Source organism: Macaca thibetana, chromosome 1, assembly GCF_024542745.1.
Source record: "Macaca thibetana thibetana isolate TM-01 chromosome 1, ASM2454274v1, whole genome shotgun sequence".
NCBI lineage: Eukaryota > Metazoa > Chordata > Mammalia > Primates > Cercopithecidae > Macaca > Macaca thibetana.
Window position 1 is genome coordinate 208263782 of NC_065578.1, and position 14871 is coordinate 208278652.

General features: G+C 39.5%; 1 protein-coding gene across 3 annotated transcripts in view; it reads left to right on the top strand.

Moving 5' to 3' along the window:
• MTR (5-methyltetrahydrofolate-homocysteine methyltransferase) overlaps positions 1-14871 on the top strand; it is a 111308-nt gene that overhangs the window by 13493 nt on the left and 82944 nt on the right. For all 3 annotated transcript variants that reach the window (XM_050770680.1, XM_050770697.1, XM_050770689.1), the window contains exons 5-8: positions 822-914; positions 4586-4692; positions 7458-7517; positions 8301-8395. In XM_050770680.1, coding sequence (XP_050626637.1) covers positions 822-914; positions 4586-4692; positions 7458-7517; positions 8301-8395 — 355 coding nt within the window. The remainder of the gene's footprint in view (positions 1-821; positions 915-4585; positions 4693-7457; positions 7518-8300; positions 8396-14871) is intronic.

A 14871-nucleotide genomic window follows, 5' to 3' on the forward strand; every position in this document is an offset into this window, starting at 1 on the left:
GGGCCTGTAACTTGTTCAAAAGCTGGTTTATCAATTAGCTGATAGTCTTCTCCAGTTAAATTACAAAGCATAGTAACCAGGTTATTGAGTGGCAAAAGTCATCAAAGGTAGTGAGCGGTATGACCCTGGCTTCTGTGTAATGAACACAACTTCCCACGCCATTTTTAGAAGCACCTGGACTCCAGGGCAGAGGAAAAGTTATTGAAGAAAAATTTGCTTTGCTTCATACTTCAATTTCAGGCTTTATAATTGTTAATCCTGATTTAGTATTTCCTTCTAGTGAAGGGCCTGCAATATGGTACTAGAAAGCATTTCAAGTTAAATGCTACTGTGAGGTGATTTTGCAGAACTTATGTTAAGTTCAAAACCTTTAGGGCTTTGTAAAAATAGGAGGAGAGGGAATTTGTCCAAACACAGCTCTGGTGATAGAAAAGGATTACTTACTGAAATGTTTTAGTCAGTTGTGTGAGAATACAGAGTTTTGGGGACTGGTTTTGTGATGATACGTGCATATCTCCTATACGGCATAATTTCCTTAGTGGGCTCTGGGGCAGCCCCATGGTCAAATATATATAAGCAGAATCTATGAATCATCTAAGTTGGATAAAGACTATAAATAGTCTCTTGCTAGTTTAGGAGAGGTCAAGTTTTATTGTCAAATTGAAAAAAAAAGTTTGGGCTTTTAGAGCTTTTTGGATTTCAGAGTTGTGTACAAAAGATTATGGATCTGTGTTCTAGAAAAAAATCTTATTGGCTATTCATTCACAGCAAAAAATGTTCAGCCACTTAGAGATTTCACACTTGTTTTTCTTTTCCCAAAGGAATTAAGAGGTTTGTGGCAGGGGCTCTGGGTCCGACTAATAAGACACTCTCTGTGTCCCCGTCTGTGGAAAGACCAGATTATAGGAACATCAGTGAGTATTTACCGTATATAATCGTTGATCTTGGGCAAGTACCTCTGTGCTTCAGTAAGCTATAAATCTGTAAAATGGAACCAATAACAGGGTCTACCTTAGAGTTACTGTGATTTAATCCATGTAAAAGGTGTACAACAGTGCCTGGAATATAGTAGACATCTAAATAGAAAGTTAGCTATGATGATGATGATTATTTGAACTTGCTTTCAAATGTATATGGTGTTGTGTTAATGCTGCTTTGTCAGCTGTGGAAATGAAACCAACTAAAATAAAGCTGTAAACTCAGAAGTTGAGCAAATTTGGATACTAGGTTTGTGGTCTATTATAGAATAGCCCACAATATCCTCATTTATCAGAAGGCAGTCTGTACTATCTAGACATCTGTATTAGTCCATTTTCACACTGCTGATAAAGACATACAAGACTGGGCAATTTACAGAAGAAAGAGAGATTTAATGGACTTACAGTTCCATGTGGCTGGGGAAGCCTCATAATCATGGCAGAAGGCAAGGAGGAGCAAGTCACATCTTACATGGATTTCAGCAGGCAAAGAGAAAGCTTGTGCAGGGAAACTTCCCCTTATAGAACCATCAGATCTTGTGAGACTTACTCACTATTACAAGAACAGCACGGAAAAGACCTGCCCCCATGATTCAATTACCTCCCACCAGGTCCTCTCACAACACGTGGGAATTCAAGATGAGATTTGGGTGGGGACACAGCCAAGCCATATCAACATGTTGGCATTATACATGTTATAAACTACCATATATAAACGTACTTACATTGAGATCTGACAAAACATCCAAATATCTAGTTCAGTTTCTAAGCATCAAGACTGTAGAAAACAAAATGCATTAAAATATCAGAGCTGAATAGTCATGATACCATGTCTGGTAATGCAGTCTGTGGAGATGACAAGATCAAGCAAGTATAGTTTGTAGGTTTTTGGTTTATAGAACTTTGTGTGTTGTGATACCACACTTTTTCACCAGGAGCTGCTCATACCAGGATTATGTATTGTTGATGCTCTCTTTGGTCTAGACATGCCAGTGGGGAGCTAACTTCTCCTTGCTCTTGGGCTGTACAAGGCGAAGTACAGTAAATCTTCACTTAACGTCATTCAGATTCTTGAAAACTGCATGTTTAAGCAAAATGATGCATAGTAGGCCCTCAATTAATGTCATTTCCTTCAACAGAATTTCATTATAATGTTGATTAGAAAGAAAATACTGGTTTTGTTACATATTAGTCAAAGTTGCAATTTCTGAGAACCTGTCAATGATGTTACAGGAGGACTTTATTGTATAGGCTTCTCTATTGGATAACTGAGCATTTTTTTCTTTTTTGGTTGGGAGATAAAATGGGGAGAGAGATGATCTCTCATGTGGAAATAGATAATCAAATACATTTCTTTTTTTTTTTTTTTTTTTTTTTTTTTTTATTGAGACAGTGTCTCACTTTGTTGCCTAGGATGGTGTGCAGGGGCACGATCTTGACTTACTGCAGCCTCCACCTCCTGGGTTCGAGCGATTATCCTGCCTCACTCTTCCCAGTAGCTAGGGCTACAGGCGTGTGCCATCATGCCTGGCTAATTTTTATATTTTTAAAGTAGAGTTGGGGTTTTACCATGTTGGCCAGGCTGGTCTTGAACTCCTTACCTCAAGTGATCTGCTCGCCTCAGGCCCCCACAGTGCTGGCGTGAGCCACTGCACTGGGCGAGTCCAAGACATTTCTAACAAAAATTTTACCTAGGAGTGATTGAACACTTTTTGTTTGAGACTGAAATTGCCCACCAGATAGGTTTATTCTCTGACAGTGTTGGTGTAAGAGCAGAGACAAAATCTGCAGGCTTGCAGCCCTTTATCACAGAGTGGCTTCAACTCAACCTGCGACCTGTCCACGTCACTGTGGCGTGTTTCTCACAGCCATCTCTTAACCGGTTGATTGAAATGAGCTGTGGAAAGAATGATGTATTTCAGAGATGTTGAATAAGGGGTACATGTTCAAGAAATTCGTACACCTTCCTTCTCACTCCTCAGCTTGTACATGGGAAGTGGAAGTTATGTGGCAGATGTTTAGGAACAGCTGCCTTCAGCTTACTTGCTTACCTTCTGTCCCTGCCACCTTTCTTTATTTGGTTTCTTACAAAAGATCATGTTCTTATGGTACTGGTACCAAAACAGAGATATAGACCAATGGAACAGAACAGAGCCCTCAGAAATAATACCACACATCTACAACTATCTGATCTTTGACAAACCTGACAAAAATAAGAAATGGGGAAAGGATTCCCTGTTTAACAAATGGTGCTGGGAAAACTGGCTAGCCATATGTAGAAAGCTGAAACTGGATCCCTTCCTTACACCTTATACAAAAATTAATTCAAGATGGATTAAAGACTTAAATTTAGACCTAAAACCATAAAAACCCTAGAAGAAAACCTAGGCAATACCCTTCAGGACATAGGTGTGGGCAAGGACTTCATGTCTAAAACACCAAAAGCAATGACAACAAAAACCAGAATTGACAAATGAGATCTAATTAAACTAAAGAGCTTCTGCACAACAAAAGAAACTACCATCAGAGTGAACAGGCAGCCTACAGAATGGGAGAAAATTTTTGCAATCTACTCATCTGACAAAGGGCTATTATCCGGAATCTACAAAGAACTAAAATTTACAAGAAAGAAACAACCCCATCAACAAGTGGGCGAAGGATTGAACAGACACTTCTCAAAAGAAGACATTTATGCAGCCAATAGACACATGAAAAAATGCTCATCATCACTGGCCGTCAAAGAAATGCAAATCAAAACCACAATGAGATACCATCTCACACCAGTTAGAATGGCGATCATTAAAAAGTCAGGAAACAACAGGTGCTGGAGAGGATGTGGAGAAATAGGAACACTTTTACACTGTTGGTAGGACTGTAAACTAGTTCAACCATTGTGGAAGACAGTGTGGTGATTCCTCAAGGATCTAGAACTAGAAATACCATTTGACCCAGCCATCCCATTATATTTGGGATATACCCAAAGGATTATAAATCATGCTGCTATAAAGACACATGCACACATATGTTTATTGTGGCACTGTTCACAATAGCAAAGACTTGGAACCAACCCAAATGTCCAACAATGATAGACTGGATTAAGAAAATGTGGCACATACACACCATGGAATACTATGCAGCCACAATAGTTCATGTCCTTTGTAGGGATATGGATGGATGAAGCTGGAAACCATCATTCTCAGCCAACTATCGCAAGGACAAGAAAACAAACACTGCGTGTTCTCACTCATAGGGGGGAATTGAGCAATGAGAACACTTGAACACAGGAAGGGGAACATCACACACTGGGGCCTGTTGTGGGGTAGGGGAGGGGGAAGGGATAGCATTAGGAGATATACCTAATGTAAATGACGAGTTGAGTGCAGCACACCAACATGGCACATATGTAACAAATCTGCACGTTGTACACATGTACCCTAGAACTTAAAGTATAAATTAAAAAAATAAAAATAATAGAAAAAGATCATGTTCTTAACTATGCATTCTAAACCAGCAGTAGTTCACAGGTGCCAGACCTACACTTGAGATACCCTAGGGCCATTCAGAGGATATTGATGACTGATGTGCTGGGTGTGATTTATTTTTTGCAGAATTTGATGAGCTTGTTGAAGCATACCAAGAGCAGGCCAAAGGACTTCTGGATGGCGGAGTTGATATCTTACTCATTGAAACTATTTTTGATACTGCCAATGCCAAGGTGAGCTAAGGGAGTAAAAGCAGACAGGGGTGGGCTGAGGGCTGTGGGAGAGTCTCCTGATGTTCAGAGAAGATAATATTAGCCATTATCAAAGTTAAATAAATTATCTGCATTTGCTCCCTTTTATTCTTGAGTGTTTTTAACTGAGGCCAGTACAATAAGAAAAACTTAAACCTGCTTTTGAAGCTTTTAAAATAACTTTTTTCTAATTATGAAAATAGATATTTTGATATATAGCTAGTATAAATGCATATATAGGTAATAAATACATGCTGCTGGTTCTAAATTTGAAAGATACATAAATATACAGAGTGAAAAATGAATATCCTTTCCTTTCCTAGTCTTTAATTATCCAGCTCCCTTTCCAGAGACAGCTACTATTGCCAGTTTGGGGGTCCTGGCAGATGCTGTACAGAAATAAGCATGCGTGTACGTGTGTGTTTGTGGTCCTTACATACATGCAAAGGCACATAAGTTTATGGAGAGAGAAGCAAATATCCTTATACATATGTTTTTACACAGTGTATCTGTAGGATACATTTCTACAAGTAAAATTGCTGAATCAAAGGGTATGTGCATTGTTAATTTTTATCTTTAGTGTCAAATTACCCTCGTTTGAGACTGGACTCAATTATACTCCGTTCAGCAAGAAGTGTACAATAGTGCTGGTTTCACAACACTCTCACTAGCGCAGTGTATTATTAAACTATTTGACCTTTTCCAGTTTGACAGTTTGCCTCACTGTAGTTTTAATTTGTATTTTTCTTACTACTAATGTAATTGATCATCTTTCTTCAGTTTTGGATCCATCTATATTTCATTTTCTATGACTTACGTCCTCTGTCCTTTTTTTCTATTGGACTTTGGCTTTTTAAAATTGAGTCCTTTACTGAGAAAATGAGGCTCTTCTCAATAATGAACAGCAGCTACTGCCCTCCAGTTTGTTTGACATTTGACTTTCTTTATGGTGGTGATGGTGGTAGTGTGGTGGTGGTGTGTGTTTGTGTGTGCATTTTAATGGTGTAGGAGAATGTTTCTTAAGTGTTGTATGGTTGAATTTACAGATTCTATTTTTTTGCTGTGGAGGGGGAGACTATAGTTACAGAGGCACTCCTCAGTTGAAGAGAAGAAAAAAAGGGAAAAATGGCCTTTTCCTCCCTAGTACTTTACAGTTTCATTAAATGTTTAATTGTTGTGGGAATCAGACCACAGGTCCAGAGTTTTTGAACTTTTCAAAAAAATCATTTTCTAAAGTACTTGCAAGCAGGAAGAATGTAGAGAGCCACTACCGGCCTGAAGCTGGATGACCACCCTACCTTGTTCTTAACACATGACTTTCATTGGGTTCTTTTTTATATATCTTTTTAGAAATTGTTTTGTGAATCTCCAGTAAACAAATTATAATTTGAAAAGGAATTCAGATACACATTTTGAAAATGAGAGCAGTAACAAACAAGGAATACATCTGAAATGAGATTCGTATATACATTTGCAAAGAGTCACGATATTGTTTAGATTAGAAATAAGAGGGATTAACATGAGGGGATAAAGCATTAAAGATATGTTTTGTTGAGTTTCTAAGTTTTCAAATGTGTGGCATACATTCTGATTATATGGAACTAATGTCCCTCATGATGCATCTGGTATTTATTTTGGAGTGAGAAATAGAATCGGGAGCTAACTTTTTTCCTTTAAAGTTTAGTTTTCCTACCACCATCTATTAAGCATCCTGTTATTTCACAGTGATAGGAATGATGTGGAACATTATCCTTATCATCCAAAATTCTGGAGTGCATTTGGATCTAGTGTTTACTGGTAATCTGTCTGCTGATGTGACGCTATTGTACCATTTACCATAACATTAGAATATGTCTGAGTAACTGGTAGGCTTAGATTTTTTTTTTTTTCATTGAGTCCCATCCCCTTTTCCAGATACCCCTTTTCATGGCTATTCTTACATGTTTGTTTTCCATAAGATCTTTAGGATCAATTTGTCTATTTCTAAAGAGGAAATTCTGATATTATTGATTTAGTAACTTTCCATGAAAAAGACCTACCATCACAGGAAAGGTACACGTTAATTACAGGTTGCATTCTGATTTCAGAGAATTAATTGTGAAAACATACATATCTTAAAATCAAGAAATAAAATGATAAAAAGAGAAGATCCATTACCTGGAACTTAATACGTGGACTGAACAGCACAGAATAACATAGGATTTGTACCTTTACTACCTAATCTAAGCTGATGCTGTTTTTTGCAATGATGGATACTGTTGGTTCATATACCTACCATGTGTATGAAAGGATGCGAAAAGCAGGGACATTCTTATTTATTAATTTTTGAGTCAGAGTCTTGTTCTGTCATCCAGGCTGGAGTGCAGTGGCATGATCACAGCTCAACTGCAACCTTGAACTCCTGAACTCAGGCAATCGTCCTGTCTCAGCCTCCTGAGTGTTATTTATTTATTTTTAATTTTTACTGAGGAAAGGAAGAAAGAATACCCTTTAGCTCCTCCTCAGAGGAAATACTAGTTCCTAGGTGAACTTTCAGTCAGCTTTTGTTTTGTTTTAATATGCACAGTATTACACTTGAGAAAGGGGTGCTGGAGTTGTGCCTTATAAGGAAGACACTTCTTCCCAGAGAGCTTGATGTGTATCTTATCTGAAGAGGTCTTAGAAAAGGGTGCATTCTAATCAGGAAGTTAGACTAATCTTGGAAACAGTCTCAGAAATAAAGACGTTCTTTCTTTTTTCCCTGACAGGCAGCTGTGTTTGCACTCCAAAACCTTTTTGAGGAGAAATATGCTCCCCGGCCTATCTTTGTAAGTTCTAAAGTGTTTGCACAATACATTCTGTCTTCTATTAATAATTGTCCTTTTGAGCAAGTTTTTCCCCACCTTGCATAGTAGAACTATTAATAGTATCTTTTAGAACTCACCTACTTTAACTTCCATTGTTCACTTCCCTCCCACCACTTCTAGACCAATAACAGTCTTATATCTGGAGAGGCAAGGAAAATGAATCTAGAAGTAGCTGATGAAAGGCAAGCTGTTCAAAAGAAGCCCACTGTATTGGTCCTTGAAGCCAAAGGCTTCAAGGCTCAGTCTCATTAAGGCCCAAGGAGGGGTGGACTTGCATGCTGATGGCCACATAGCCAACACCGAAGACACCAGCCTGCTACTTTATTAACTCAGTAGGCAGACCTCTGCTGAGTCCTAAAATTGCTTGGTGAGAAGCGAATTGAATACAAACAAGGGTGTTAGATAAGTCCAATGTTTAACAGCAGGAGGTCAGGATAACTTGATGTTATCTCTGGGAAAACTACCTCTAATAAGACTGGATGTGTGAATTCCAAAGTTGTTTCAGTCATTGCTTTTGCCTCAGTGACTTTCCCTTGTCTCTGTTTCTGTGGCTTCCTGCCTCTTCCCCTAATCTCTTGGCATATGTCTGTTCTGACTGTTATAGAAAGTGCTCCCTTTGAATTTGAGTTCCACATTTCTTTTCCTTGTAAAAGAGCAAAGGAAGTCAGCTTGTTCATTTGATTTTGTCTTTATAGCTATATTCTTGAGTCTGTATTGTTGACTTTGTTTACTTTGTCAATTCAGATTTCAGGGACGATTGTTGATAAAAGTGGACGGACTCTTTCTGGACAGACAGGAGAGGCATTTGTCATCAGCTTGTCTCATGCAGAACCACTCTGGTGAGTGATCCATCTTTCTGTAACTGCTTCTCTTTCTGGGGGAACCTTTTCTCATGGCTGTGGAATATGACCTGGGAAGGGATTGCTTCCACATATTTTTACTGCACCACTTCTATATTGAGTTTCCTTTAAGTACTTTCCGACTTTTCCCAAAAGGATTCAGAAGATTGCTGCCTAAATGGGTCAGTCTGAGGGACTGGAAAAGTTCTCATATGGTTGCCTGTTTGTCTGTAGGTGTGCCCTTTATAGTTTGCAGTGCTTTGCAGATTTTAGGGCAGTGCCACTCCCTATTTATGAGGCAACCAGAAGCAGTCAGTCATGGAATAAGGTGGGAATTCTAAAGCTCTGGTTTTTATCTGTAAAGTGAATATGGCATTTGGCATGGTGGTGTGTGCCTATAGTCCCCGCTACTTGGGAGGTGGAAGCAGGAGAGGATCTCTTAAGGCCAGGTGTTGGAGGCTATAGCTCCTGTGAATAACCACTGTATTTCAGCTTGGCCAACATAGCAGGACCCTGTCTCTGAATAATTAAATTAACATGACTTTTAAAATCTATTTAAAAATATCTCCCTATTTACATTTTATTTTTCATATCAAAATGTTTTAAATCGTGTACTTTGAGTGACATGGAAGAGTATCTGAGTATATATACCGTTTTTTGCCTGGAGTTTTTTTTTTTTCCTGGGCTTTTTTCTTCTATTCCTCCTGCCTGGAAGCTATGCTGGTCCCCTTTCCCCTTTTCCCCCGTTTCCGTCCACCATACCTCTTCACTCTGCTGACTTGTTCTTAGCCTTTAAGACTCATCTCAAGAATCTTCCCTCCAGAGAACATTCCCTCTCTCACTAGCCCAGATCGATGTTCTTTGTTTACTTTTATTTTAGCCTTTGCCATAAAAAGTAAGAGTAGTAGACATTTGTTGAGAGTTTGCTGTGTGCCAGGCTCTGTTCTAAGTGCTTTATGTGAGTTCTTCCTTTAATTCTGGCAGTAACACCTTGAGGGTTGGTACTGGTATTAATGTCCCCATTTTAACAAGAAGGGTACTGAGACTCAGAGGTTGTAACTCACCCAAGGTGAAGTAAATAGAGAATCTGGGGACAGGAGCATACTTTTAACCACTGTGTTATATCACATTTTATCAATTATGTGATGTTCTTTTTTTTCACACTTAAATGTTTGTAATTACAGAGCGCATCTTACAGTTGACTTAATGTCATATTGTGGTTTCTTAAAAGGTGCTATTAATTTAAAGTGCATTAATAGACATTTGATTGGGCCTGACAATTAAGAAAATCGTTGTCTTGAACTGGTTGTAGATGACCTTCTTCACAGTTTTTTTTCTGAGCAGTCTCTTCATCTTTATTTCTCTAGTGTTTAGTGGAATTCTTGGCACATAGTAGGGATATAATAAATGTTTAACAGAAAAACTGAGGGTAGGAAGTGTAGGGGTCTCTGAAGAGAAATTTTATCTAGTTTATTTAAATTTTTGTGCCTATCCGTGAGTGTTTGGAGCATTCCTCCCTTCACTGTCTTTCTCTTTTCCCGCCCCTTTGCTAAGTCTGAATTTGTTATGTGGTTAAGTAAGTGACATTGTAATGGATATATGTTACTCATGATGTATTTGTCAAAACCCGGAGAATATGCAAAACCAAGAATGAACCCTAATGTACACTGTAGACTTTAGTTACTAATCATGTATTGCTATTGGTTCACATTCTAATAGGTGTACCACACAAATGCAAGATCTTAATAATAATGATGTAGTCTTTCCTAGCGATTAGGTAAAACCTCTGTATTGTCCTGGGTGTCACTGGAGTCTTTAGTTTGCCGAGAGTTCTCAAGGGCCCCTTAGAGGACGTTCTTCCTGCCACTGCCTTACCTCCAGGAGTCCCAAGATGAGGTTTTATTGAGGTCTAAATAATTTATGTTTTTATTTCTTAAGGAAACATTCAGTTTATTCTGACCTTTGATCCACTCAGTGTTTAATTTAAAAAATAATCCTTTCTATGACTTCAACTACAGTCCATTCACAGAGAGAATGTATTTGCTCTCTATTTCGTTATGAATCTTACAGACTGTCGGGGCAGATAGAAGGCAGCAAATAATATGTGAAAAGGATACATATTCTTTTTTTTTTTTTTTTTTTTTTTTTTGAGATGGAGTCTCGCTTTGTCACCCAGGCTAGAGTGCAGTGGCCAGATCTCAGCTCACTGCAAGCTCCGCCTCCCAGGTTCATGCCATTCTCCTGCCTCAGCCTCCCATGTAGCTGGGACTACAGGCGCCCGCCACCTCGTCCGGCTAGTTTTTTGTATGTTTTAGTAGAGACGGCGTTTCACCGTGTTAGCCAGGATGGTCTCGATCTCCTGACCTCGTGAGCCGCCCGTCTCGGCCTCCCAAAGTGCTGGGACTACAGGCTTGAGCCACCGTGCCCTGCCAAGGATACATATTCTTACATATATGTAGGAAACTTTTGCTTACTGACTTGCGCTTATCACAAACTATAGAACAGTGGGGTAGAGCCTTTATATTACTGGTAATTCATCAAATATTTATTGAAATACTACTATATGTCCTGGAATACAGGCCAATGTGGAATAGTCCACACTAGGAGAAGTGCATAAGTAAATTAAAATATAAAATACGCAATGCTATACAGAACTATGAATAAAAATCTGGCAATACATGGGGTAGTGGAGTTCTTGTGGGATTTAGAGACAGCTTGTAAAGAAGGTGACATTTGACATAGGTTTTGAAAACAGGAGACAGAGTTTTCTCTTCTTTTTTTCTTTTGAGATGGAGTCTCAAAATTCTCCTATTATCAACAGCTTGCATTGGTGTGGTACACCTATTACAATATGAACCAATATCAATACGTTATTATTAACTGAAGTCTGTAGTTTACCTTAGGGTTCATTCTTGGTTTTGTATATTCTGTGGGTTTTGACAAATATATCATGAGTAACATATATCCATTACAGTATCATACAGAGTAGTTTCATTGCCCCCAAAATCTGTTGTGCTCCACTTATTTATTCTTTGTCCCAGCTCGCTGGCAAGGAATCTTTTCACTGTCTCTAAAGTTTTGCTGTTTCCAGAATGGAATATAGTTGAGACCACATAGTATGTAGCCTTTTCACACTGGCTTCTTTCACTGAGTGATCTTCATTTCAGGTTCATTCATGTCTTTGTAGGCTTGATAACTTATTTCTTTTTAACACTAAATAATATTCCGTTGCAAAGACGTACTACGGGTTTTTTCCATTCACATATTGAAGACCATCTTGGTTGCTTCCAAGTTGGAGCAACTATGAACAAATCTCCCATGGCCTTTCTGCGCTACTCACAGAGGAGTCCATCCGGTGTTGTTCTGGATTCCCATTGTAACTTAAAGGGAAACTTTCATAATGTCTGGAGCCCTGGATGCCCTGCAAATGAAAGAGGAGGATGTCCTTAAGTTCCTTGCAGCAGGAACCCATTTAGGTGGCACCAATCTTGACTTCCAAATGAAACAGTACCTCTATAAAGGAAAAATGATGGGATCTATATCATAAATCTGAAGAGGACCTGGGAGAAGCTTCTGCTGGCAGCTTGTGCCGTTGTTGCCATTAAAAACCCTGCTGATGTCAGTGTCATATCCTCCAGGAATACTGACCAGAGGGCCATGCTGAAGTTTGCTGCTGCCACTGGAGCCACTCTAGTTCCTGGCCGCTTCACTTCTAGAACCTTCACTAACCAGATCCAGGCAGCCTTCCGGGGACCACGGCTTCTTGTGGTTACTGACTTGAGGGCTGACCAGCAGCCTCTTGTGGAGGCATCTTTATGTTAACCTGCCTACCATTGCTCTGTGTAACACAGATTCCCCTCTGCACTATGTGGACATCGCCATTGCATGCAACAAGGGAGCTCACTCGGTGGGTTTGATGTGGTGGATGCTGGCCTGGGAAGTTCTGCACATGCATGGCACCATTTCCCGTGGACACTTGCGGGAGGTCATGCCTGATCCCTGCTTGTACAGAAATCCTGAAGAAATTGAAAATGAAGAGCAGGCTGCTACTGAAAAGGCTGTGACCAAGGAGGAGTTTCAGGGTGAATGCACGCTCCAGCTCCCGAGTTCACTGCTACTCAGCCTGAGGTTGCAGATTGGTCTGACGTGTGCAGGTGCCCTCTGTGCCTATTAAGCAGTTCCCAACTGGAGACTGGAGCGCTCAGCCTGCCACAGAAGACTGGTCTGCAGCTCCCACTGCTCAGGCCACTGAATGAGTAGCAGCAACCACTGAATGGTCTTAAGCTGTTCTTACCCGGGCTGTTAAGCAACGTGGAAATAAGGCTGATGGAAAATAAACATCAGTTTCTTAAAAAAAAAAAGCTCCTGTAAACATTCATGGCAGGTTTTTGTGTAGACATAAGTATTCAATTCGTTTGGGTAAATAACAAGGAGAGGATTGCTGGATCTTATGGTAAGACTATGTATGTTGTGAGAAACTGCCAGACTATCCTCCAAAGCTGCTTTTCCATCTTGCATTCCCACCAGCAGTGAAGGAGAGTTCCTGCTGTTCCGCATCCTTCCCAGCATTTGGTGGCATCAGTTTTGGATTTTAGCCATTCTAATAGGTGATAGTAGTATCTTGTTTTATTTGCAATTCCTTAAAAACATATGATAATTTGGCCGGGCGCGGTGGCTCACGCCTGTAATCCCAACACTTTGGGAGGCCGAGGCGGGCAGATCACAAGATCAGGAGATCGAGACCATGGTGAAACCCCGTTTCTACTAAAAATACAAAAAATTAGCCGGGCGCGGTGGCGGGCGCCTGTAGTCCCAGCTACTCAGGAGGCTGAGGCAGGAGAATGGCGTGAACCCGGGAGGCGGAGCTTGCAGTGAGCCGAGATTGCGCCACTGCACTCCAGCCTGGGCGACAGAGCGAGACTCTGTCTCAAAAAAAAAAAAACATATGATAATTTTGAGCGTTTGCATATGCTTACTTGCCATCTATGTATCTTCTTTGGTGAGGGGTCTGTTAAGCTCTTTAGACAGTTTTTTTAAATTGCATTTATTGTTGAATTTTAAGAATTCTTTGTATATTTTGGATACAAGTCTGTCATATTCTACTTTCTATTGCTATAACAGAATACCTGAGATGGTAATATATAAAGAAAAGAGGTTTATTTAGCTCACAATTCTGAAGGCTGGGAACTTCAAGATTGAGTGGCCACATCTGGCAAGGGCCTTGTGCTGCTTCATAGCATGGCAGAAAAGTGAAAGAGCATGTTAGCATGTGTGAAAGAGAGGGGGAACAAGAGACTGGCTTGCTTTATAACAACCCGTACTTGAAAGAACTAATTTATTCCCTTGAGAACTAATTCAGTCTCCGGGGAACTAACCCAGTCTCTGGAGAAAGACAGTAATCCATCTTAATGATTTAATCATCTGTAAAGGCCCCACCTTCCAATGCTGTTTCATTGGCAATTCAATTTCAACATGAATTTTGGCATGGACAAACCACATCGAAACTATAGCAAATCTTTTATCAGATAATGTGTTTCGCAAATATATTTTCCCAGCCTGTGGTTTGTCTTCTCGTGATCTTAATACTCTCTTTTGCTGAACAGTTTTAAATCTTAGTGAAGTTCTAGTTATCATTTTTTTTTTCATGGACCCTACCTTTGGTGTTTTACCTAAAAACTCATTGCCAAACCCACGATCATGTAACTTTTTTCTGTGTTATTTACAAAATTTTAATCGTTTTGCAATTTATATATACGTCTGTGCTCCATTCCATTAGTCTTTGTGAAAGATGTAATGTCTGTGTCTAAATTAACTTTTTCAAATGCAGATGCCCAATAGTTCCAGCACCATTTGTTGGAAAGAATATCCATTCTCCATTGAATTGCCTTTGTTTCTGTCAAAGATTAGTTGAATATATTTGCGTGGTTCTATTTCTGGACTCTATTCTGTTCCATTAATCTGTTTGTCTCTTACCAATTCCACATCGTCTTGATTGCTTGAGCTTTTTAGTAAGTATTGGAGTTGGATAGGTCAGTCCTTCAACTTTTGTTTTTTCTCTCATTATTGTGTTGGCTATTCTGGGTCTTTTGTCTCACCATACAAACTTTAGAGTCAGTTTGTTGATAGTCACAAAGTAACTGCTAGGATTTTCATTGGGATTCTTTTGAATATAGATCAAGTGTGAGAATTGATATCTTAACAATATTGCCTTCCTCTTCCTCTTTATAAACTTGAAATATGTTTTCATTTATTTAGATCCACTGTAATGTCTTTTTTTTTCATATAGATCCAAGTATTTCTTTTGTTTTGATGCTAGTATAAATGGTTTTGTGGGTTTTTTTTTTTTGAGACAGGGTCTTGCTGTGTCATTCAGGCTGGAGTGCTGTGGCATGATCATGGCTCACTGCAGCCTCAACCTGCCAGGCTTAATTGATCCTTCTGCCTCAGCCTCCTAAGTAGTTGGGACTACAGGTGTG